The following is a 27,185-nucleotide window of genomic DNA, read 5'->3' as shown; positions in this document are numbered from 1 at the left end:
TTTTGCAATATACATTTACAACTAACCCAAGTTCTCTTTCAAGTAACACTGTACCATTTCATGGATAGTGCCAGTAGCTAATATCAGAGTATTCCCAATTACTCCCTCCCAGGCCTTATAACATTGTTATCATTCGTTTCACTTACGCATAAGCTATAATCACCAAATAATTTGTTGCTGTTATTAGTTTGAATAGTTATCTGTTAGATATATGAAGAATAAGAAAAATAAGATTTTATCTTGATTCTTTTATATGTTTATTATATATTTATTCATTTATTCTATTGCTCTTTATGTAGATCTAGTTTCTGACATATATCATTTTCCTTCTTTCTGAGGAATGAATGAATGAAGTTTCCCAGCCACGCCGTGTGGCTTGCGGGATCTTAGTTCCCTGACCAGGGATTGAACCTGGGCCCTCGGCAGTGAAAGCGTGGAGTCCTAACCACTGGACTGCCAGGGAATTCCCTGAAGAATTTATTTTAATATTTCTTGCAAGAAATATTACTGGCGACAAGGTTCCTCAATTTTTGTTTGAGAAAAGTCTTTATTTTGCTGAGTACAGAATTCTTAGTTGGTGTCTTTTTTCTTTAAGTAATTTAAATATCTCACTCCACTATTTTCTTACTTGAATGTTTTCTGAAGAGGAGTCTGATGTAATTTTTATCCTTGCTTCTTTATAGGTAAGGTATTTTTTTCTCCTCTGTCATCTTTCAAGAGTTTTTTCTTTGGTTTTCTGCAGTTTGAGTATCTTATGCCTAGGTATAGATTTTTTTGTGTTATTTATACTGCTTGGTATTCTCTGGGCTTCTTGGATCTGTGGTTTGGAATTGTTAATTTTGGGAAATTCTCAGTCATTATTGCTTCAAATATTTCTTCTATTCTTTCTCTCTTTTCCTTCCAATATTTATAGTACACTTATGTCACACTTTTTATAATTGTCCCACAGTTCTTTGGTATTCTTTTCCAACTTTCTCGTTCTTTTTTCTCTTTGCTTTTCAGTTTTGAAAGTTTCCATTGAAATTTTTTCTAGCTCACAGATTCTTTCCCTGGCTGACCCCAGTCTTGTGGTTGAGCCCATCAAGGAATTCTTCATTTTTGTTAGAGTGTTTTTGGTGTCTACCATTTCATTTTGATTTTTCCTCGGAGTTTCTAACTCTTTTCTTGCATCATCCATCTGTCCACTCTTTTCATTTAGAGCCCTTATCATATTAATCAGTTGTTTTAAATTCCTGGTATGTTACATCTCTGCGGTATCTGAGCCTGGTTCTAATGTCTGCTCTGTTTCTTCAAACTGTGTTTTTTGTCTTTTAGTACCTCTGTAAGTTTTTGTTGAAAGCTGGACATAATATACTGAGTAAAAGGAATAGAAATAAATAGGTCTTTAGTGTTTTATGTTTACCTGGATAGGAGTTAGGATGATTTTACCACTTGTTGTAGCTATAGGTGTCAGAGGCTAAAATTTACTTTGTTGTCATTAATTTTGTCTCCCCTGTTTTACAGGAGCCCTCTTGATGTGTGGTGGTAAGGTGTGAGGAGAGCAAAAGCATTCTCTAGCCCTGTGATTTGGTCTCAGTGTTTTAGTGAACCTGAGTTGTGCATATCCTTTCCCCTATTTTGGAAGCTAGAGGGGGCTGGAGTTGGGTATTTCCCTTACCTTAGATCAGGAAAACTCTGGTAAAAGTTCTGGTAAAACTCTAGTTGGTTAGGACCTAGTAAAATAGTTTTTCTTGAGGGTTAGTCTTGTTAAGAAGAGCAGAATGCTTCGGATGTATTTCACAATGCTACTTTATTCTTCCCTCTGCCAGAAGTACTAGGAGAGTTTTTTCTCTGATCTTTATTGTGAAAACCTGGTAGGACTCCTGGGGGGTAAACTCAGAGAAGACCGTGGGCGGCCCTGAGACTGGGCCCCCATGGAGTTTTTACCTCTCAATCTTGTCCATATTGAGCCTCTAGCAATTCATCAATTACAGTTTGAGGTTTCCTACCCTGGTTCTAGTCCTGCAGAGGTTTCTGCTCTGTCTAGTATGTTGTAATTCTCTGTATCTGTCTGTCTGTCTCTAATTTTGAGCACGGCAGTTTTGCCCTATGACCTCAATTCTGTGCTGGATCTAAGAAGAGTTGTTGATTTTTAGTTTGTTGAGGTTTTTTTTCTTCTTAGGACAGGAGTTCCAACATCCAAAAATCCTTACATGTCAAATTGAAAACCAGAAGTCCTGTATTGTTTTTCTGTTCTCTATTTTATTTATCACTACTCTAATCTTTATTATTTCCTTCCTTACGCTAGCTTTGGGTTTAATTTGCTCTTCTTTTTCTAGTTTCTTAAGAAGTAAAGTTAGGGTGTTGATTTGAGATCTTCCTTCTTTTTTAGTGTAGTCATATATGGCTACAAATTTCCCGCTTAATGCTGCTTTTGCTGCCTCTCATAAATTTTTATGTATTTTGGTTATAATTTGTCTCAAAGTATTTTCTAATTTCCCTTGTGATTTCTTCTTTGATCTATTGTCTATTTAAGAGTGTGTTTCATATCCATGTATTTGTGAATTTTCTAGTTTTCCTTCTGTGATTGAGTTCCAGTTTTATTTCATTGTGATTAGAAAAGATACTTTGTATGATTTTTGGTTTTTGGCCTAAAATTATGGTCTATCCTGGAGAATGTTCCATGTACATTTGAGAGGAATGTGTATTCTCTTGCTGTTGAGTGGAGTGTTCTCTACATGTCTGTTAGGTCTAGTTGGTTTATAATCTTGTTCAAGTCTTCTGTTTCCTTTCTGTCTGATCATTCTATCCCATATTGATTGTAGGGTACCAATTTGTTTAGAGATCAGCACAACCTTGATACCAAATCTAATAATATTTCAGGAAAGGAAAATTACAGAGACATGTCACTCCTGACGACTAATACATAAGTAGCGTACAAAATAATACCAAACTAAATGTAGCTATATTTTAAAAGGATAGTACATTAATAACAAGTCGATTTTTCCAGGAATACAAGATGGCTTAAGTGGCTTAACATTTGAAAATCAATGAGCATAATTCACCATAGTAGTAGAATAAAGGAGAAAAATCACATTATCATCTCAATATATAAAGAAAATTATTGATAAAATTCCACATCCACTTACGATAAAACTCTTAGCAAACTACAGATGGGAATTTCCTTAATTTGATGAAGTGTATCTATAAAAAAATCTACAGCAAACTTTATTAATGGTAATATGATACATCTTTCTTTTTAATATGGAACAAGACAAAAATCATGCTGGTTAACATGATTTCTGTTTGATATTGTATTGGAGGATCTAGCCAATATAATGTAGGAAAAACAAAATGTATAAGAATTAGGAAGGAAGGGAAAAGGTCATTATTTGCAGATGAATAAAATAATTTACAGCTATATTATTAGAATTAATGAGTAATTTTAGCAAGATTTTTAGATACAAGGTCGGTATAAAAAACCTATTATTTCTATATACTAGCCGCAAACAGAAATGGAAACTGAAAGATGTGATTTACAATAACATAAAAAACATCAAATAGCTAGGAATAAAATGTAAGAAATATTTGCAAAGAAACTTCAAATCTTTATTTATATAAGTTAAAATGAAGGAATATACCTGTTCATCTATTGGAAGACTCACTCTTGTAAAGATGTCAGTTCTCCCCAAATAGATCTGTAGGTTGACTGCAACCCAAGTCAAACAGCAAAAAAAAATTTAAGTAGAAATTGACAAACTGATTCAAACAAGTAAAACCTGACCCCTCCCTAATACCACACACAGAGATTAACTCAAGGTGGATATTAGTTCTCAATATAAAAGGCTTCTAGAAAATAATATAGTAATATGTCTTATGACCTTTACGGATAGGGAAAAGTTTGTTTAAAAATATAGAAAAACCATTAACTTTTTAAAGGAAAAATATTGATGAATCAGAGTATATTAAAATTAATAACTTCTGTTTATCAGACATCAAGAAAGCGATATTTGTAATATAAGTAATTGACAAACTGATATGCAGAATATTGACTCAATTAAAAATTGGCAAGAAATTTAGGCATTCCCCAGAAGAAGAACTATAAATGGCTAATAAATAAAAAGGTTATCAACTCTATTAATAATCAGAAAATGCAAATTAAAATTACAGTGAGATAATATAATACGTGTTTCAAAATGGTTAAAATGAAAAAGGTAGAAAATACAGTAATGTTGGTTAGAATGTTAAGGCAGAAGAATTTCTTGTATACTACTGGCAGAGTACATTGGTACAGCCACTTTGGAAAATATTTGTCTTTTTATTATAGGAATCCATGTAGGTATGCATCAAATGACATACAAAACTATTCATATAATTATGAGAATATTATCAGTAGTCTTCCAAAACTGTGACCTGCCCAGAGTGCCTACTATGAGGAGCATTAGAATGGATAAATTATGGCATATTTGTATAATGGAATACTATACAGGAGTGAGAAGACATAAAGTACTGTTACATGCAACAGCACAAATGAATCTCATAAGCAATGCTGGGCAAGAGAAGCCCCACACAGAAAAACATTCATACTGCATAATTTTGCTAACATAGTGCTGAAACACAGGCAGTGTTAAACTGTAGTGTTATAATTCAGGGTAGTGATTACCTTTCAGGAGTACAGCAGGTTAGTGATTAGAATGGGGAGGAATTTTACACAGAATGCGGACTTTCCCTCTCTGGCCTCTCCTTTCCAGGAGCCCCCTCACTTTCCAGTGGTTATAATGGCCACATTGCACTTAGTTGTCATGTCTCCATCGTCTCCTCCAGTGTGGGACAGTTCCTCATTCTCTGTCTTTCATGGCCTGGATACTTTTGAAGCGCATATCATATACCAGTTATTTTGTAGAATGTTTCTCAATTTGTGTTTGGGTTTTCTCATGATTAGCTTGAGTTTATGCATTTGGCAAGAATGTCATAGAAATGATGTGCTTTTCTGGTATGATATCAAGGGTATATGATATTGATGTTTTAGGACTGGTGATGTTAACTTTGATCCGTTAGTTAAGGTGGCGTCTGCCAGATTTCTTCACCGTAATGTTACTGTTTTCCCCTTTATGACTAAGAAGAATTTTGTGGAGAGAACCTTTGAGATTATGCAGATATCATAGTCGTCATAGTCATTTTGGCATCCGTACCTCTGATTTCAGATCAACACCACAAGATTCATTCTGCTTTTACCTTCTTCTTTTTAAAAATTTATTCTATTTTATTATTATTATTATTTTTGGCCGTGCCGTGCGGCATGCAGGATCTTAGTTCCCTCACCAGGGATTGAACCCATGCCCCCTGCGGTGGAAGCGTGGAGTCTTAACCACTGGACTGCCAGGGAAGTCCCATTCCCCTCTTCTTATTTTTACTTCTTTCTCCCACAGTGAGAAACCTGGCTCTCATTATCCATAATATATTTATTTAATTTTAGTATACACATACAGGAGTTCCAGAATTGCAGACCCCTAACTTTGTGACCATATAATTTATCATCTAAACTAGGACACTTTTGAGAGAGATAAGAGACACTATTATTATTCAAGAATAACAGGTGTAAACACAGACTGTTTTAGGGAAACTGGGAAATATGGCTCCCTTTGTATGGTACATATTATACTAATTTATTATCAATATAACTTATTTTTGTCCTTTACCTTTTCCAGCTTCATAAATTTTCTTTTGAATGATCGAGAAATCACTCTTGAAAACTTAATGTGTTGAAGGTTGTTAAAATGGTGAACATTCAGTGATTTGTATACTTAATAGAAAGCATATTCTGTAATCATAATAGACTGCTTCGGTGGAATATTGAGTTCTCTTAAAGCTCCTTCAGAGTCAGATGGAACAGAGCAGCATTGCTAGTCCCTGTTTTGTTTGGATCACTCCTGTGAGTTAGAATTGGAATTTCTCAGGTTTCCCTTGAGAAGATTTTATTGCATTTAGTGCTTCAGAATTGTAAAGAATGTTGGCCAAAGAAGTATTCATTTGAGATGTTTTTCTGGTGGTTAATTACATTTCCCTGTTCAGGTGGACACACGTTTGCAAAATGGATTTGCTCCTGGGATGAAACTGGAGGTGGTTGTGAAAACCGATCCTGAAACCTACTGGGTTGCCACCATCATTACCACCTGTGAGCAGTTGCTCCTCCTCCGCTACGATGGCTACGGGGAGGACCGGAGAGCAGACTTCTGGTGTGACATCAGGAAGGCTGACCTCTACCCCATTGGGTGGTGTGAGCAGAATAAGAAGACCCTCGAAGCCCCGGAAGGTAATGCGATACTTCGTATCAAGGCGTGATGTGGTATTGCTGTAGGAAAATTTGGGCTGTCCACAGTCTTAAGGTTTTCAGTTTCCCAAGCACATAAGTCTTCCTAACTTCTTTGGGTTAGCATTTTGAATGACAGTATTTATAAGGAATAATTTATATTTCCCTTTAAAAAAATTATATTCTGTGCTCACTAAGCCTGAGGCTTTTATGACATTCATAGGAAGCATCTGTTGCTTATAATCCTGTAGGTCTGTGAGGCTCTCTTAAGTTTGAGACTTGTAGGTCTGGTTGTCTTTGAGTACTTTGGGCCAGATTGATTCTCTTTCTGATTTTATCATCCTCCCTCCTATCACCGACAAGCAATCTGGGACCTGTGAACCCTTAGAATAAACCAGGTGAAGCTCCCTTCCAGGAAAGAGCCCTACTGGGAGTAGAATCCAAATTAAGTAGGACAGAGACAATAGGACAAAAGAAAGAGAAGGGTCATATAAATGTGCAGAAAGGAAAGACAGACCTTAAGAAAATTCCAGACCTTATATGCTTTACTTTCAACTTTTTATTTTTTTATAATTTCAGATTTACAGAAATACTTCAGATTTGCAAAAATACTATAGAAAATTCTTGGGGACTTACTGCCAACTTTCCCCAAATGTTGGCATTTTACCACATTTACTTTATCCTCCCTCCCTCTCTCTTTCTCTCTCTCTCTCACACACGTGGCTTTTTTAATGAACCATGAGAGTCAGTTGTACATGTGATGTCCTTTTACTCTTTACTTCTAAAAACAAGGACATTCATGAACACAATAAAATAAAATCAGGAAATTAACTTTGATATAATACTGTTATTTAATCTGTAGACCTTGTTCAGTTTTTATCAATAATGTTTTTATAGTAAAATATTTCTACAGTAAAAGAAAACCCTAGATCATGTGTTAACATTCATTTGTCATGTCTCCTAAGATTCCTTTAATCTGGGACAGTTCCTCAGGCTTTCTTTGACTTTAATGACTTTGACATCTTTGAAAGGTACAGGCCAATTTTCCCAGTAATGTTCATTATGTCCTGGGTTGAGTACTGTTCATTATTCCTCATGTCTTTTCCTTGTCCAGGATTCAGTGCATTTAGCTGTTATATCTTTTTAGTTTCCTTAACCTTCCTTTGTCCTTCTTGGCATTGACGTTTTTGAAGAGTACAGGCCGGCTCTTTTTTAGAATGTCTCACAATTTGGGTTTGTCTGATGTTTACTTAGATTCAGATTGTGCACTTTTGGTAGGAAAAATGCATAAGTGATGCTGTGTCCCTTCTGGTGCATCATATCAGGAGACACATGCTGTTGGTTTGTCCTGTAACTAACTTGTGATATTAACTTTCATCACTTGATTAAATTGGTATATGCCAAGTTTTTCCACTGTAAAATTCCTTTTACTGTTTTTAATTAGTAAGTATCTTGTGGGAAGATACCTTGAGATTATGTAAATATCTCATTACTCTTCAAACTTCACCCACTATTTTTGGCATCCATTGATAATTTTTATCTGAAACAGTTATTATTCTCATGATTACCAAATGGTATTTTCTAATTCCTTCTTCATTTCATAATTGGCTTTCTACTATAGAAAGAGCTTTCTCTTTTCTACCATTTACACACATGTATTTATGTATGCATGTATGCATGTGTGTATTTATGTATCTATGTCAGTATAGACTCATGGGTATTATTTTATTCAATGGATTATAATCCTTACTATCATTATTTATTTTGATGCTCAGACTGTCCTAGATTTGGCCAGTGGACACCCCTTCAAGCTGGCAAATGTGTCCTTTGCTATGTTCCCATTATTCTTTGAGTAGTTTCTTGTTCAGGAAACTTTTCCCTGCCTCAGCCCTGAAATCAGCCATTTCTCCAGGGAGCCCTAGGTTTTTTTGTTTTGTTTTGTTTCATTTTGTTTTTTGAAGGATGGTATTTAGAAATGGAGTTAGAGTCCTGGGTTATCGGTGGGCTTCTAGTTTGCCATTAACATTCTGTGAAAAAACATTGTAAGAGGAAGCTCTAGAGACATGAAGCTACCTGGCCCACTATCGCCGCATCTTGAGAGTATAGGAAAATTCACCTCATTTAAACATGAACAACAGAAAATGATTTCAGTTGAGTCTCATACAAGGTCCAGTTAGTATAATAAAAAAAAGAGGAAAAAAGGGTAGAATAAAATCCTTCCAGAGAAACATAACCACAAAAATCATGAACACTGTATCAAACAGAAATGTAGTAACAGTGATAGAGCAGTGAGAAAAATCATAAATAAAATTTATAAAAATTACAAAAGTGAGAAGATTTGAAAAGAAAAAGATTTGAAAAGAAAGAAAATAGAAGGTAGGCAAGAACTAGAAATTTAAAAATACTAGAAATGAAGATTAAGTTAAGATGAAAACAGGAGTGAATCAACCATGAGTAATATCTGAAGAGAAATAGAAGATGAAAAAGAGGGGAAAAAAATTAAAAAAAGAAATAAAAAGGACTTGGAAAAAAATATTAATAATATAGGTTGGCAAAAATGGTTCAAGATACATAAAATAGAAGTCCCTGAAGATGAAAACCAAAGTAACAAAATAATAAAATACTGTAAACTAAAATTCAAGAAAACTTTATGGAAATAAAATAGGACTTAAAAATACATATTGAAAGGGTTCACTATGTACATGGGGAAATAAAATGAGAACAGCTAAATCAAGGTATGTATTGAACTCTAAAGCAAAAAAGGATCCCTTAATCTTTTAGGCAAAAAACAGTAAGTTTCTTGAAAAGGAAAGAAAACAAGATGGTCATCAGACTAATTGACAACAGTGCTTTATGCCGAAAGACAATAGGGTAACATTTTTAAGAAATTCAGTGAAAGAAAACATGAGGCCAGGATTTTATTTCTAGCCAAACTGAACATCAGGTGTAAAGGCCACATGCAAACTGTTATGAAGATGTAAGGATTCAGGGAATATTGTTCCCATGATTTTTCCTTCCGAAGAAATCCACTAGAGAATGAGGTTCAGAAAAATCAAATGAGGGCTTCCCTGGTAGCGCAGTGGTTAAGAATCTGCCTGCCGGGCTTCCCTTGTGGCGCAGTGGTTGAGAATCTGCCTGCCAATGCAGGGGACACGGGTTCGAGCCCTGGTCTGGGGGGATCCCACATGCAGTGGAGCAACTAAGCCAGTGTGCCACAATTGCTGAGCCTGCGCGTCTGGAGCCTGTGCTCCACAACAGGAGAAGCCGCGATAGTGAGAGGCCCGCGCACCGTGATGAAGAGTGGCCCCCACTTGCCACAGCTAGAGAAAGCCCTCGCACAGAAACGAAGACCCAACACAGCCATAAATAAATAAATAAATAAATAATTTAAAAGAAAAAAAGAAAGGCTGCAACAGAAAACTTCTTTAAAAAAAAAAAAGAATCTGCCTGCCAATGCAGGGGACACGGGTTCGATCCCTGGTCCGGGAAGATCCCACATGCTGCGGAGCAACTAAGCCCCTGTGCCACAACTACTAAGCCTGAGCTCTAGAACCCGAGAGCCACAACTACTGAGCACACGTGCCACAACTACTGAAGCCCACATGCCTAGAGCCTGTGCTCCGCAACAAGAGAAGCCACCGCACCACAACAAAGAGTAGCCCCCACTCGCCGCAACTAGGGAAAGCCCGCACGCAGCAACAAAGACCCAACTCAGCCAAAAATTAATTAATTAATTAATTTTTTTAAAAAAAGAAAAGAAAATCAAACAAATGAAGGAACATTAGCTTGAGAATTGTTAGTGAAACACTAAATGTATATATGACTGTAGAACTTCAAGCTAAATGATAGTTGTAAGAGAGACAGTATAGTATATAATGGCTACATGCTTTGACAACATAAATACAGTATAACTATAAAAAATATGGGACCACAGTGGGGCGAGCAAGTGAATACAGTGGTATAAGCTTACTCATCCCTCCTCCCCTTTTAAAACAGGTTTATTGCCTAGTAATTTAACTAATTGCCTTTTAAGTGTTAACTGGGGGTAAAAGGCTATTACCTGAAATGAGATGCTGAAAGAGAGGAGAAGAAAGACATTATAGCTAACTTTAGTATTGTTTATTTAAAAAAAAAAAAAAAAGAAATAGAAAATAGTCTGAAAATAGAGAGGACTAAAATTGTTATATAAAGATATTAGTATAAAAGTAACCAGAGGAAAAAAAAACCACAAACCTTTCTAAATGTCAAAAGATAGATTTTAAAAAGAAAAAGTATATATTTAAGTAAAATAGATCACATAGTGAAAGACTGTACACATACACAAGCAATTTATGTAATACTTAACAATATGACAGAATTGAGGTCGTATCTTTTGGTCATATAAATAAATGTTAATGGGCTTACTCTTCTATTAAAAGTAAACAATTCAGGTTGGCTCACAAAATAAAACCCACTTCTGTGCTATTACAGGAGACATACCTATATGGAGATATTCTGAAAGAATAAACATAAAAGGATGGACAAAGATACATAGACAAATGCAAATAGAAAAGAAAGCAGGAGTCTCAGTCTTGATATCTGACAGAGGTGGAATTCAGATCAGAAAGCACTGTAAGAAACAAAGAAGGGTACTTTATTATTATTTTTTAATTGAAGTATAGTTGATTTACAATGTTGTGTTGGTTTCAGGTGTACAGCAGAGTGATAATCTCTTGGTTCATCCATGTTGCTGCAAATGGCATTATTTCATTCTATTTTATGGCTAAGTAATATTCCTTTGTGTGTGTGTGTGTGTGTGTGTGTGTGTGTGTGTGTGTGAATATATATCACCTTTCCAAAGAAGAGTACTTCATAATAAAAGGTGCAATCAGTCATTAAAAAAAGAAACAGGGTCCATCTACATATATCCAAGGAATGGTCTCCAGATATCTTGTTATATGAATAAAGAAAAATATGTATTGAATGAGGGAGGAGGAAGATGTATGAATGCGTGTGTATGTGTGTGTTAACTTCGTTTTTTAAAACTAAAGGAATCTTTTATTTTTTTTATTGAACTATAGTTGATTAACAATAAGGAATACACCATTTTAAAAAGTTGCCTGTGGGTAAAGAAGGGAATAGGATGAAGGGGACAAGGTTAAAAGGTGGATTTTCTGAATGTACCTTATTTTGTAGATTTGAATTTTGAACCATGTAAATATTTTATATAACTTATAAAGCAAAATTAAATTTAAAAAAGCAATTTGTAAAAAAACAAATGCAGAAGCAAATAAAGAAACCTGTGTATGGAGCTTGTGAAGTAACTACCCAGAGAACAACTATTTCAGTGACTTTCGAATACAGAAATTTAAATGTATGTCCCTAGTAAGGTTATGCCAAAAGGAACCAAAAAAATTGCCAAAGTAGCAACAACAACTCAAGCTGTTTTTAGTAATCATATTGTTGGTGGTAGAGTTGATGTTATTTTGAAATCATTATTTGTGTGTTGTGGGATAAAGCTGGACTGGGGCAGGAAATGTACAAGAGCAGCATGGAACATCTTTTTATACCAAAAGTGAAAAAGAGATCAATAACTATTTACTACGGTTATGTCAAAGGACTCAGGAGCCAACCTGAAGAGACCCCCTCTTCTTAAAGATGAGACACTTTGAGCATCAATAGGACAGTAGCTGCAATGGCCTGAAACATATATGTGATTTAATCTGTAACTTCGTGGTGAATCTTTTAAACAAAACTCTCATTGGTCGCCTTGGGACGATGCTGGAGAACCAACTGATAATTTTGAAGGCTGGTAAATAAAGAGAAAGAATAAAGAGAATCAAGCATATATCCTGCCTTCTTTTTGTGATCAAATAGTAGAAGAAGAGAAATTTTTCTTTATAGAAGTATTTTGGTTAGTAAATGAAGAAGAGGTGATAGAGTATCACCATTTTTAGCCCCTAATGAATCAGTATATCTATGTAGTGACCATTAAAAGCTGCTAACATCACAGAAGGAGAGACAACCAGAATGAATGTGCCTCTTGATGGAAAGATACAACTCCACTTATGAAGTAATCTTACCCCCCACCCCAGAGAGTCAAACCTGAATTTGATCAAGCCTCTAGATCTAAATACTGATTTATAGAAAATGGAAAGGACAGTAGAGCAACTGGTTACCACAAGGAGGCAACCAGTAAAACCAGACTCTGAAAAACTCTATGTATGACAAAATGTTGAGTCTTAACAAATATGTTGCAAGAAAAAGAGGGAGTGTGGGGTATACGTACACATTAAAAGAGATTTAGTGATATATTAACCATTTGCAATGTATGGCTCTCATTTGTATCATGATTTGACCAAACAAATTGAAAAAATCATCTTTGAGACATTTTGGAAAGTTGAACATGGACTAGATATTTGATATGAAGGAATTATTGTAATTTTTAAAGGTGTGATGTTATTGTGGTTATACAAAAAGTTATTTTCTTTTAGAAATGCATACTGAGATTATATTAGATGAAATTACATGATATCAGGAATTGGTTTCTGAATAATCCATGGTTGGGTCACGGGGGGGCGGAGTATGTGAGGATATAGATCAGGGTTGACAAAGTAGCTGTAAAGGACCAGATAGTAAAATATTTTAGGCTTTTCAGGCCCTCTGGTTTCTGTCACAGCTGCTCAACTCTACCTTTGTAATGTGAAAGCAGTACTTAAAAAATGATGTTGGCTGTGTTCCAATAAAACTTTATTTACAGTAAAGACAGCAGGCCAGATTTAGCCCACAGTTTGTCGTTTGCTAACAGCTCCTGGTCTGGATATAAAGATTTACCATGAAGTGACAGTTTTTGAAGCTGGGGATTCATTATACTGTTTTCTCTATTTTTCTGTATATTTGAAAATTTCCATAATAAAAAATAAAGTAGTTCATTTTTGGATAAAATTATATTAACAGGGAGTTGGGCCTATTCTCTTTTTTCTGGATGCAACTCTTATTAAACTAACCAGGAAGTAGCTCTATCTAGAGGAGGATTATTTTTAAGCTGTCGAAGAAGCAATATGTTGGGCTGTTAAATATTAAAATGACAGATGCACCTCTAAACCATTTTCACTGGTTTAGTTTCTCTGTATTCTGCTTAGTTTAATTTCTCTGTGTTTTGTGGCTGACAGTATGATTCCTTCATCTAGGCATCAGAGATAAAGTGTCTGATCGGGATGAGTTTCTGCGGCAGACCCTGATGGGAGCATGTAGTCCTCCTGTTCCGCTGCTAGAGGGCGTGAGTATTATTGCTTCCAGAATCAGTGTGGAAAACCCTTCCAGTCTTCCTGTCCAAGGAATCTTAAAATTGCATGCTCATTTACCACTCCAAGACAGATCAGCATTATTAGTACAGACATAGGCATAGGTATTGGGGGGTGTAAACTTACCCTCAGAGGTTGCAAACTGGCGGCTTGCTCAGTGCGTAAAAGGTTTTTGAATTAGTTGCAAACACATGAAAATCTAGTTTTCCAGATTCTTTCACGCAGCTGGAAAATGTGGCCATTTTGAGCTCTCACTTGGAACTGAGCAAGGGCTGACTCTACTTCAGCATGGACATTTGTAACTCCCACACCAGGTGACTTGAGACCCCTTTTCTTTTGCTCAGAAGACACTGGACCACCACCTACCTGCTTTCAGCAGTTCTTTTAAATTAGTATAGCTTTTGAGCTTGTTGGTGAAAATAGATTTCTTGTTTTTGTGAAATAAATTTATTGGTTATGACGTTTCTAAGTTATATTTTGTCACTATCTGTCGTACCAGCAACATTCTTTGTATCATACGTGAAATGCAGTTTATGAAGGTTCCAGTTTCTTTACATCCTTGCCAACACCTGTTATTCTCTTTTTGGTTATAGCTATCCTAGTGGGTGTGAAGTAATATCTCACTTTGATTTGCATTTCCCTAATGACTAATGATACTGAGCGTATTTCTATGTGCTTTTTTGGAGAAATATCTGCCCATTTTTAAATTGGGTTATTTATCTTTTTATTATTGGGTTGTAGGAGTTCCTTATAAATTCTGATTATAAGTCTAGATCAAGATATATGATTTTTAAATATTTTCTCCAATTCTGTAGATTGTATTTTCACTTTCTTGATGATATTGTTTGTAGAACAAAAGTTTTTTATTTAGATGTAGTCCAATTTATCTATTTTTTTCTTTTGTTGCTTGTACTTTTGGAGTCTTATCTAAGAAGGGTTTGCTTAACCCAAGGTCATATAGATTTACTCCTATATTTTCTTCTAAATGTTTTATAGTGTTAACTGTTATATTTAATTCTGTGATCCATTCACAATTCCTCTTTAAACTTGATTGGTGAACACTCTGTTTCTAGGTGATCTTTATATTTTATACAGGCATACCTCATTTGATTGTGCTTCACTTTATTGTGCTTTTCAGACACTGCATTTTTTTACAAATTGAAGCATTGTGGCAACCCTGCTTTGAGCAAGTCTGTCGGCGCTATTTTTCCAACAGTATTTGTTCACTTTGTGTTTCTGTGTTACATTTTGGTAATTCTCACAATATTTCAAACTTTTCATTATTATTTGTACGGTGATCTCTGATCAGTGATCTTTGATGTTACTATTGTAATTGGTTTTTGTTTTGTATTTTTAAATTAAGATATGTGCATTTTTTTTAGACAATGCTGTTGCACACTTAATAGACTACAATATAGTGTAAACTTTATTTTTATAAGCACTGGGAAACCAAAAAATTAATATGGTTCACTTTATTGCAATATTTACTTTATTGTAGTAGTCTGGAACTGAACCTGCAATATCTCAGAGGTATGCCTGTACTCTGACTCATTTAATTATGTTTAGTCTGGGCCCGGCTAAACACTCAGTAACATTTGAATGAATGAATGAATGAATGAACAAATGAATTAATAAGTATCCTGCAGTACATTGACCTTGATTCTGCTATTCTTATCTTTAGCTGTGAATGTGTTCCTTCATTTGTTCATGTGTTCTTTTGCATATATATGAATATGTAAGCGTCATAGAGCAGTTTTTTTGTTTTTTTTTTTTTATAAATTTATTTATTTATTCATTTATTTTTGGCTGCATTGGGTCTTTGTTGCTGCCCAGGGGCGACTCTTGGTTGCGGTGTGCAGGCTTCTCATTGCGGTGGCTTCTCTTGTGGCGGAGCACAGGCTATAGGCACGCGAGCTTCAGTAGTTGTGGCACGCGAATTCAGTAGTTGTGGCTTGCGGGCTCTAGAGCACAGGCTCAGTAGTTGTGGTGCACGGGCTTAGTTACTCCGTATCATGTGGGATCTTCCCAGACCAGGGCTTGAACCCATGTCCCCTGCATTGGCAGGCAGATTCTTAACCACTGTGCCACCAGGGAAGTCCGAGCAGTTCTTATTAGGAAAAAAATGTAAGTTTGAACATTAAGAAATGGTTAAGTGATGATATTGGAATCAGCCTTTGTTTTTATTCTTTTTTCTAGCTTTTAATATGTATCTAGAAAGTGAGAATTAAACTTTTCCTTTCCCTCAGTGTAATCAAAACACTCATTGCATTCATAAGAACATCGTTGTGAAATGAGTAAAAAAATCAGAACTGAAATGCCGTCAGCAGATAAGTGGATAAATTACTGCCCATGTATAATACCTAATGTCAGTAAAACAGATTAAAAGAATGAGGAAGATTTATATGTGCTATAGTAGAAAGATAGCTATGAAATATTAAGTGACAAATACACATTGAAAAACAATATACATTTTTCAAAAAATACAAAAGAGAAAAAGATAGACACGGGTGGATGTTGACTTGTGTGTAGAAAACCCATTCTCAGAGAGTATATGCCAAAGCATTTATCATGGTTCTTTCCTGGAGGTAGGATTGTGGGGGATTTTGACTTTTGTCATATTTGATTGTTTTTAAAATGATGATCATATCTGCTTTTACAGAGACTAAATAATGATGATATTTTAAAAATTCTTTCTGGATGAAACTATAACATAGTCCTAGAGATAGAAATCTTTCTTTAAGATAAATATTTTCATATCACCAGAAATAATACTATAGAGACTTGTATGATATTAGGCAGTTCAGTGTCACTAGCTTTGAATGGGTAAAAATATAAAGGCTAATTTGAGTTCATTTAAAACTTGATTTTAAAAATACTATGTTACCTCTCTTATATAATCATTTTGCTTTTTTTACCTGAAGCTCCGTAATGGGAGGAATCCTTTAGATCTCATTGCTCCAGGTTCCAGGCTGGAATGTCAAGCTTTCCAGGACTCTTTAAGTACTTGGATTGTTACTGTAGTAGACAACATCGGGGGAAGGCTGAAGCTGCGTTATGAAGGACTTGAGAGTTCTGATAATTTTGAACATTGGTTGTATTACTTGGATCCGTTTCTTCATTATGTTGGTTGGGCTGCTCAACAGGGATATGAGCTTCAGCCCCCATCAGGTGAGGAGCAATATAACGTTTTTCTTTTAATATTACATTATTGTTTATTATATTTGTATTAATATCTATGAGACTGAAAAATACATTATTCTGCATATTATGGAAGCCTTTGTTAGTTTACATAATAGAGATATTGAAAAAATGTATATGGAGTAGTTAAATGCCTTTTTTTTTTTTTGGCTTTATTGCCTTAGTAATTTGCCACACATATTGATATACCTTCTGCTCCAACTTTTACTGACTTCTGCCCCAACTCATACTGATCCGTTACCAAAACTGAAGAAAAATTCTCTAGGTAGCATTCACATAGTTATAGGAGTAGGACAGGTCTTGAGTTCAAAGCAAATTGTTGATTAAAAGATATCCCAATAATATTAAAGCAGGAGTTAATATTTGAATCAATTTACATTCATTATTATGTGCCCCAACTTGGATGCTGTATTATATTATTTTGTGGACAACAGCAATCCTTATGATCTTACTGTAGGTATTTTCACCAAACACTACCCAGGTTCTGAACAGAGGAGACAAGGTACTGAAGTTAAAGTTATAAGTTCTCTGAGTAAAGATGGTATAAGTGGGCTTGAACCCCTTCCCTTTTTCCCAGTGGAAAGTGACTTTTTTATGTGAATGCTTTCAGAGCAGTTATAAAATGTGTAAGTTCTCACATCATTTAAAGCATCCTGTCTTGTTTTAACTAAAGCCATCAGACATCTGAAAACTGAAGTTGAGTGGCAAGAGATCTTGGCCAAAGTGAAAGAGGAGGAGGAAGAGCCATTACCATCTTACTTATTTAAGGTAAAAACAAAAATGTGGTAGATAGGTACTTATCTTCTCACAGTAGAGTAAAGCAATATGGGGGAGCTGCAAAGCATAAAATAACCCCTGGCGTCAGTGAGAGTGCTGTGATGCCTGAAGGAGGGAAGAGGTTTGAAGGCTAGCTAGAGTGATGATCATCCTTTTTTCCTAGAAGTAGTCTACGTTTTTTCCCGAAGCGCTCTTAAAGCATTTTGAGTCTTTTCTTTTCTACCCTGAAGTACATAGCCTTGACTTGTTATAAATAAACTTGTTTTTTCTCTGTATGACCGTCGTGTTCTGAATGTAGAGAGTAGGAGTGCTTCTTTTGGGTTTTTTTTTTCCTAAATAATTTTTTCCAGGCTGGGAAGACAATTATAGGATTAGATTATTTACCAGAAGCTGGACAGTTCCATTATTTTAATTAAGAGTAGTATTCAGCTATATATGAGTATAAAATTAACGTGCAGATACTATATTTTATTCCCTCTTGGCATTTGCATTTCAGGATAAACAAGTGATCGGCACTCATTCATTCTCTGTAAATATGAAATTGGAAGCTGTGGATCCCTGGTCTCCTTTTGGGATCTCTCCTGCTACAATTGTTAAGGTAAAATGGAGGCAACTCTCTTGGTAAGAATTCTTGTCAGGGTGACTGGTTTAGGAAATAGGTAGTGTTTTAATCTTCAAACTCCACTAATCCAACCCATTGTTTCTCCTAAGCTGTGAGGCTAGAATTAGTTCTGTGCACATTTTACATTTGTAATGTCTGGTTCTTTGTGGCCCATTCCTTTTTCAGAGCTTGGTTGCCCCAGCTAACCAAAGCCTGGGCACCAGAGTAGTGGGGTGCACATTCTTTGGGGCAGGCCTAACTGTACATAACTATAGAGGAGATTTAAGTGGCAGGTAGCCCATGGTATCTGAAAAGTTTGGAGGCAGGCAGTGTCATCAGTGTCCAGCTAGGTGCAGGGCTCGTTGGGTGAGCAGATGTGTGGGCAACAGTTGATTAGTGTGTCACAAGGTCTGCCAGTAGGATTGCTCCAGCCATGGATTCCAGATTCAGACTTTAATCTTTTGGAAGACTGACAAAAGCGAGCTTCTTGTTAGAAGTAACCACAAGAACTGGGCAGGTTGTCAAGGCCCAGTTACTCAGTAACTAGAACTGAGGCATAAGGTAGAGGATTTCGTTTTAAGAGTAGAGCAGAAGCCCATTTACTGAAAGTAGAACCAAAAGTCAAGTGTGACAAGAGGAATAGTTATGTGGACGCTGAATCGTCTGACCTGTTGAGATTTAAATTTTCCTTACCTTAGAAGAAGATTATTCTTAGAACAAGAAGTGGGCTTCCCTGCTGGCACAGTGGTTAAGAATCCGCCTGCCAAGGCAGGGGACACGGGTTTGAACCCTGGTCCGGGAAGGTCCCACATGCCGCGGAGCAACTAAGCGCGTGTGCCACAACTACTGAGCCTGCGCTCTAGAGCCCACGAGCCACAACTACTGAAGCTCATGCGCCTAGAGCCCATGCTCTGCAGCAAGAGAAGCCACCACAGTGAGAGGCCCATGCACCGCAACAAAGAGTAGCCCCCGCTTGCCGCAACTAGAGAAAGCCTGTGTGCAGCAACAAAGACCCAATGCAGCCAAAAATAAATAAAACAAAATAAATAAATTTATTTTTTAAAAAAAGAGTAACTTCACAAAAGGAGGGGAAAAAAAAGAACAAGAAGGGATTCTGAACCTGCAGTGGGGTCAGAAGGTCCTTTCTGGAGTTGAGGGGTAGGTGGTAAGGAGCCAGGGGAGTTTCATAAAACCTTCTCTTTGGCATTTGAAACTAGGCTAGGATCTGATCTAATAAACTGGTGTAGTTGACTCCTCACTGAGCCTGAACTAAGCTTTGTTTGGAGCTCAACAACTTGGATTTAAATCTAGGTTCTGTTTCTTCCTGTCAGTGTAACATGGAGCAAGTTATTTAACTGCTTTTTAAACTCAGTTTCCTTTTCTGCAAAGTGGGGTTGATAATGGTACCTCGTTAGAGTGTTAGGAAGATTAAAGCTGAATTAATACAAAAAAAGCATTTAAACAGTGCCTGACACAGAGATAACATTTACTGAGTGCTTAGTAGTAGTATTAAAACACACTTAATGTTATTATTAATGTGGCTATTAACTTTTGTAACATGTTCAGCTATGCCAAGGAAGTGACGTGTGTGTGTGTGTGTGTGCATGCGTGCATAAACATACACATATTGGGATTGACATATATACACTACCATGTGTAAAACAGCTAGTTGGAACCTTCTGTATAGCGCAGGGAGCTCAGCTCGGTGCTCTGTGGTGACCTAGATGGGTGGGCCGGGTGGGAGGGAGGTCCCAGAGGGAGGGGGTATATGTATACATATAGCTGATTGACTTTGTTGTACAGCAGGAACTAGCACAACATTGTAAAGCAACTATACCCCAATTAAAAAAAAAAACAAAACATTTGTCTATTTTATGTGTTAAATCATATATACAGGTTTTTGATGAGAAGTATTTTCTGGTGGAAATGGATGATTTGCGACCAGAGAATCGTGCACAGCGATCCTTCGTGTGTCATGCTGACAGTCCTGGTATTTTCCCTGTGCAGTGGGGTCTGAAGAATGGTTTACACATCAGTCCCCCTCCTGGTGTGTATTCATTCTTTTCTGATTTGTTTGCTTCGAAATGAGATTTATCAGATGGCTTTACCTGGATCTTTTGTCCCCCTCTCTCCTCACACCCAATCCTGTCCTTAATGTTTTGGGGGCCCAAGACAAGTGTAAACAAAGACCTAGATTCCAGTATCTACATATTTAAAAGTTATAAATTAAGCTTAAAAACTAGTAAATAGGGACTTCCCTGGTGGCACAGTGGTTAGGACTCTGCGCTCCCAAAGCAGGGGGCCCGGGTTCAATCTCTGGTCAGGGAACTAGATTGCACATGCATGCCACAACTAAGGAGCCCGCCTGCCACAACTAAGACCAGTGCAACCAAATAAATAAATATTTTTTAAAAAAACAAAAAACTAGTAAATAAAAGTAAATAAAGTATGTCCTACTACCTTGATAAATATCTTCATAACATCCTGGGGTTCCATGCAGCTTCCTTAGTTCATTCCATGTGTGTCTGCTGGGAGGCATCAGGGGTGAGGGTAGGATGCAATGAGTGTTGGGAGCTGATTTATGAGAAGAGGTCTTAGAGCCAGAGTTAGGAGGTAGATTATTGATTTTTAGGTTTCTGGGCCTCCTCTTAGAGGGAGACTGTTTGGACCTCAGAGGGAGATTTATGGTCAAAAGTAGAACTCAGGCTGTAAGTAGGAAGGTAGCAGCTCATTTTCTTCATGTTTGCAACTTTGCAAAATTTAATCTTTGACCCTTTAATCAAGATTACTAAATATGACTTATTTGAGCTGAAATTTTAGGTATTTTTTTAACATAGAGTATCTGGAAGTGTAAGGTGTTTATCTGATTTTTATGTCAGCAAATCAGATTATTTGACTGGCTCTATATAATTTATTGGTAAGCTCTTAGTAAAACATAGCTTCACTTTCTAAATAGCGACTGCTGGAACACTGGGCTGGAAGTGCTCTTTTCTGTTAATAAGAGTCACAGACTCTGAACCTTTGTCTTCCGTTCAGCCTTCATTCATCCAACAAACATTTTGTGGAATGTTTGCTTTGAGCCAGGCATTGGACTTGTCACGGGGGAAACAAAAGTGAGAATGGCAGTTCCTTCAATGAGTAAATAGGGGAAAACCATAACAGAACCCCCCAGGTTCTCCCTCATCAGTGAACAGACAGTGGGAGTGCCTGCCTGGTGGTGATGGTTGGGGGGACATACCTACAGGAGCATGTTCTTGCTTTGCAGTAATGCTGTGAACATCCCAAGTTCCTTATCCTGCCCGCTGCCATTACATGAGAAGAAAAAAAAATTTATTAAAGATATCACCTGTCTCAGCATTGTTGTAGACAACTCAGCTGTCTTTGTAAATATCAATAGAAGGAAAGTAGTGGATTATGTAATTAAAAATGGTAGATAATTTACTGTCAGGAATTGAGGGGGAGGCAGAGAGAACATGGTGCCAGTCTGAGGTGGGCAGAGGAGATGACTGCAGGGGCTGTTTGGCTGTAGGCTGGTGTGCTCTTCAGTAGCCTGCTCTGTGCCTGTGGGACATTGCGCTCTGGGGAGCGGAGGTGAGCTCAGACACGGCGGGGCAGCCGGACTCAGTCCAGCTCCTTGCATAGAGCCGGTGCCATCAGGGTGTCAGGTTAGAGGGGCTTCTGCCAAGAACCTGTAGACTTAAGCGGGGACTTAAGCTCAGCTTTTTTCCTGAAATGAATTCATGATTCAGCTTATAGAGCACTGAGATTCTATAGAACACAAATCTGAAACCTGTGCTGGGAATATTAGTAGTTGCTAAGACATGTTTAAGGGAATAGCTTTACGAAAGAAAAAAGTCTTCACTGATTAAATAGTGCTGTAGGTTGTTTGTTGTCTCTTTTCCTTTAGACCCTGAGTCTCTCTCCTTTAGAGACTGGATTTATTAGCACAAATCAAATTCAGTCATAACTGTCTTAAATTCTTTTGGTAAATTGTCAACAACTAATCATATAAAATATTGTTCAAAAAAATGCCTAATTTGAAGTGTGAGTTTAAAAATTTATCCAGAGTTGCTCTATTTTATAAAATTAGTACTTCAGATTTAATAGGGTGTTTTTTCCCCTCTCTAAAATGATCAAAGTCCTCCAATTAGCAAGATTAGAAGTTGTGGGTGGACACCTGGCAGAGTGGCAAAGCCAGGCAGGCATGTGAGGTGTGAATCTTTGCTCTTTTGTCCCTACCTAGGCTACCCAGGCCAGGACTTTGATTGGGCCGACTACCTCAAACAGTGTGGTGCTGAAGCTGCTCCCCAGAGGTGCTTCCCCTCGGTGAGAATCCTGTCCCCTCAGGGCCACTGCTTTGGGGCTGCTGGGGACTGCTGTGCTTCCCCTGCTGTAATGATGTTTACTCTGAAGCCAGTTCTCTCATGCAACCCCAAAACGCCTCTCGTTGATTGTAATAAAATGGTCCAAGGAAAATTTCATTTGCTGCGGAAGTTAATTTGTTAATTTAATTAGTTTAACAGTTTATCAATTTGTTTTTTTTTTATTAGCTGAAATCATGTGAATTTAAAATTTTAGTTTATGATTAGTTTTGATGGTCCATTAATATGAAAAAATGATGAAATATTAAGGAGATAAAATTATTAAACTTATTTATGGTTTACAAAACCAAACAGCAGTAAAAAGCTTAGAACATAAAACAACAGTTTCCTGCTCTGTCCCTTTCCAGGGCTTCCCTTCCCAGAAGTATTCACTTCCTATTCTTCTCACTGTTTGTTATTCTCATATTTATACTTCCTCACTTATAATTCACTGCTATCTTTTGAGTTAATTTTAGATGTGTCTCTCAATTCTATATTATGGTAAGTGAGTAATCTAGCTATTTTACCTTACCTTTCTCCTCTGTCTTACCTATCTCCTCTTCCTATTAGAGTGATATTACAATCCTCGGTTAAGTCTGAATTTGTGTATTTACATTATCATGGGCGTTTAGGTGTTACTCACAGATTAGCAGTGTAGTATTTTACGATTGTTTTCTTCTTGTATTTGTCCTCAAGTTAATAATTGCCTTGTTTTTCATAGCCTAATTTTCTTTGCCTATAATACTAGTGCTTCCCACACCTTCCAGTAGATTCTCAAAACTCTTAGCGTATCAGGAAATCTGTCATGTCTAATACATTTTTTTAGAGACACCCCTCTTAGCAACCTCTTTTTAGACAGGTTACTGTCTTGGCTTGCCATGTAGTTTTAATTCTGGAGACTGCTCTGCTGTGTCACCCAAGGAATTGCCTCTCCTTCTTCTTAGGACTTGGGATTCCTGTTTTATATATCTCATGGCCTCTTCTTTTTTGGTTTACTCCCTTGTTTTGATGGAGCCTGTCTCTCAGTAGCTTCCTGAAATGGGATGCAAGAGATGTAAGTGTTAGTAGACTTTTGGTGTTTGAAAATATGTTCACTCTACTAACTTGACTGATCGTTTGGCTCAGTGTGGAATTTTAGAATGGAAGTTATTTCACTTTAGAATTTTGAAAACCTCAGTTGTTTTCTACCTTATAGTGTTGGTATTGAGAAGTTGAAAGCCATTCTTATTCTTGATCTTTCATATATGACCTGCCCTTTTCTCTATCCCTGGAAGGTTATAGAATCTCTTTTGTCACTCCCTTTCAGTGTCAAGCCATGGCTTGGCCTGTCTTCACCCACGTGCTGGGGCGTGGAGAGCACATTCTCTCTGGAAACTTGCACCTCTCTGTGCTGGGAAGTTCCCTTGGCTCTCTTCTTTGATTTCCTTTTCTTTTTCTCTCTTCTCCTTCTGGAATTCTCATTTTGGTGGCCCTCTGGACCAGGCCTCCAATTCCGCCGCACACTCCCCACCCCCACCGCTTTTCCTGCTTCTTAGGGGGTTTTTTTTGCTTTGCTTGCTGGAAGATTTCCTAAACTTTATCTTTCAACCCTTATTTTGAGTTTTTAATTATTGATATCACATTTTTAATTTTTAAAAACTATTTCTGAATGTTTTTAATAACATACTGTTCTTATTTTAAAGATGCAATAGTTTTTCTCATCTTTCAGAGGATGTTAATTACCCCCACCTTTTTGTGATTTTTCTTCTTGCGTAATCTGTTTTCTCCAAGTTGCTTGTTTTGTCTGTTTTGGTCTCTAGCTTTCATATATTTAGATATCTGGTAATTCCTTGGTGGAATTTGCTTGCTTATATTTAAGAAATGGGAGACTAAAAGAAAAAGCTGATTGGAAGCTCTGAGCATGTGGGTGGGGCTTGTCAACCTTGAACTTCCCTATTGGGTAAGATCTGTCTGGCCATTTGTTAGGGAAACCTAAATCCATGTCTTTATGTGTTCCTTCTTGTGCTTCATATTGCCACAAGAAGTCTCTTCCATTCGCTTGCGTGGAGGGTAGAAGCAGGGACTGGGCCTCAGTATTCCACATGCTAATCTCTATTCTGGACAGCACGCGTACCCTCAATAGTTCCTGTGTCCTCCTGCCCGGGGATCTGATGTTTTACCCTCTGGAGGATAAGTCTTATCTTCTCTAGGGAGGGGAAGGGACAGTTACCCTGGGGTGTGGAATGGAGGAGTTACTCTAGGATTAACTGTTACTTGGAAAGTTCTCTCAGATGAGCACGTGAGTTAATACTGAGTATGTATTTGATTAATTTATCTTCTAGTCAATTTCTGAGCATGAATTTAAGGAGAACATGAAGCTTGAGGCAGTGAACCCTCTTCTCCCTGAAGAAGTGTGCGTTGCCACCATTACTGCAGTGAGAGGCTCCTACCTGTGGCTCCAGTTGGAGGGTAAGCGTCAACACCCCTGAGAAGCCGTCGTCTGACCACTCTTCTTTGCCTTCCTGTTTACCCCTGTAGTGTGGCTTGTTAAACTTAATTGATTAGCTAAATAGGGGTCTTGTTCAGAGACTTCTAATTTGTAATGTAAGACTCTGAGCTAAAAATTCATCTTCCTCTCCTTGATCTTCAAATTTTAGGAAATGAATATGAATAAAAGCCTTCACTTATATGGGCCCCTGTTTTCTTGAAGGGGAAAATACAGGTTAAAAATAGCATATATTTTGATGTGACCAAAATACATGAGCATGAGCATTAGTAACTAGCTTATTTGAGAGATTATATTTTGGTTGCCCCCAACCAGTAGAACCAAAAAGTATGTAAAATTGAAAAGATATATTATGCTAAAAGTAATATTCAGTGATGGGACAGGTTTGTGGACAGAAAGTAGTATGTGAGTACTCAGCACTACAGCTTACTATGCCTGGGTTTCCTTTTATTCACTGCTGAATAGTCAGACGCGGTACTTACTGTTGTTCCCGGTTTGTAGAATCGGCCTTTAACATAGGTGTCAAGGACAGTATTGGATGTACATGTTTATGCAACCCCTGCTGAGCAACTTTGTTTACATCACTCTCTGATTTGAGCCCACCGATCTAACTTCTGGCTTGTTCCTGAGTACCAGAAGTAATGTTTTTATTGAGTAGAACTATAACGTTTGCCTTTTATTTTCCAGTTATTTCATGGAATTGACGACCATATTTGTCAACCATCTGAATGATATTACTGGTAGTTCTAGGTGCTTATTTGCTGTTTCCTAACTAAGGGTCACTCTGTACATTGACTACCTGTTTTGGTCTTTATACAGTTATGCTTGGGGGACAGTTTGCTTTTTCTCTTAATGTGAAAAAGTATGACTTCTGTGTAAAGGGAACTTGCTTAAGAGACTTTGTGTCTGTATTATTGCAACAGTAGAACACTGTCTACTAGAACATTGTCTAGAACATTGTCTAGAAAGTAGTTTATGAAGAAAGCTATTTAATAGTCTTTTAAAAATTTTTTTAAATCTAAACAGGTTCTAAGAAACCCATACCTGAATTTATTGTGAATGTGGAATCCATGGATATATTTCCTTTGGGCTGGTGTGAAACCAATGGCCATCCCCTCAGCACTCCTCGCCGAGCACGAGGTAGCTGTCTATTTCTGGGTCAGAGGATTGATTGTTAAATAATTTGCTGTGTGGCTGTTACCAAGTAGGAGGACATTTCAGAGAAAAATAAAATGATATTCTGGTTATCTGTTTCTGCATAGGAAATCATTCATTGCAACAAAACATTTATTATCTCACATTTTCTGTAAGTCAGGAATTTGACACAACTTAGCTGGGACCTCTGGATCCGAGTCTCTGGTGAGGCTGCATTCACGGTGTCAGCAGGGCTCTTGTCATCTCAAGGCCCAACTTGGGGAGGATCTGCTCCCAAGTTTACTCAGATGGTTGTGGGCAGGAATTCATTTCCTTGTGGGCTCTTGGACTGAGGGCCTCAGTTCTCTGTTGACTGTCAGTTGGAGGCTTCCCTCAGTTTCTTGTCATGTGGGCCACTTCGTGGGGGAGCTCACAGCACGGGAGTTGGCTTCCATCAGAGCCAGCAAGCAAGAGAGAGAGATTGAGCAAGACACAAGTCCCCATGTTTTGTAACCTAATCTTAAAGTGATCCTCCCCCAACTTTTAAAAACAGCTTTATTGAGAGATATTTATATACCATAAAATTTGCTCCTTTAAAGTACAGTTGACCCTTGAACAATGCGGGTTTGAACTGTGTGGGTCTACTTGTATGTGGATTTGTTTCAATAAATATGTACTACAGTACTACATGACTCCTGGATGGTTAAATCCACGGATGCAGAACTGCACAGACAGAGGGTGGAATGTAAAGTTATACATGGATCTTCGACTGCTTGGGGGTTGGCACTCCAACCCCTGCATTGTTCAAGGGTCACCTATATTTAAAACCTAGTTCTGTGTTTTTTTAACTAGCAAGTACTATAAGTATTGCTATGTCTTTATACAGAAACCAAAAATAATATTTTTAAGCCTCCCTGGGACAGCCAACTTCTATGAATATTTTCTGGGGGGAAATAAAATGGTGTAGCTGCTTTGGAAGACAATCTGGCAGTTCCTCGAAGTGTTAAATATAGAGCTATATACTCGAGAAATGAAAATATATATCCACATAAAAACT

At 37.2% G+C, this 27,185-nt stretch overlaps 1 protein-coding gene across 9 annotated transcripts in view; it reads left to right on the top strand.

Annotated features, from left to right (window-relative positions):
* Positions 1–27,185, top strand: part of SFMBT1 (Scm like with four mbt domains 1) — a 135,153-nt gene that overhangs the window by 85,687 nt on the left and 22,281 nt on the right. For 7 of the 9 annotated variants that reach the window (XM_082414451.1, XM_082414448.1, XM_082414445.1 and 4 more), the window contains 10 exons: positions 6,052–6,292; positions 10,760–10,900; positions 13,459–13,547; positions 16,494–16,740; positions 17,444–17,538; positions 18,044–18,145; positions 20,045–20,195; positions 22,392–22,474; positions 24,831–24,957; positions 26,021–26,134. In XM_082414451.1, coding sequence (XP_082270577.1) covers positions 6,052–6,292; positions 10,760–10,900; positions 13,459–13,547; positions 16,494–16,740; positions 17,444–17,538; positions 18,044–18,145; positions 20,045–20,195; positions 22,392–22,474; positions 24,831–24,957; positions 26,021–26,134 — 1,390 coding nt within the window. The remainder of the gene's footprint in view (positions 1–6,051; positions 6,293–10,759; positions 10,901–13,458; positions 13,548–16,493; positions 16,741–17,443; positions 17,539–18,043; positions 18,146–20,044; positions 20,196–22,391; positions 22,475–24,830; positions 24,958–26,020; positions 26,135–27,185) is intronic. The other 2 variants (XM_082414453.1, XM_082414452.1) reach the window with 1 other exon arrangement.

The sequence above is a fragment of the Balaenoptera physalus genome (genome assembly GCF_965194825.1).
Source record: "Balaenoptera physalus genome assembly, chromosome: 11".
Taxonomy (NCBI): domain Eukaryota; kingdom Metazoa; phylum Chordata; class Mammalia; order Artiodactyla; family Balaenopteridae; genus Balaenoptera; species Balaenoptera physalus.
The sequence above is the reverse complement of the archived record's forward strand: the minus strand, read 5'-3'. Positions and strand labels throughout refer to the sequence as shown.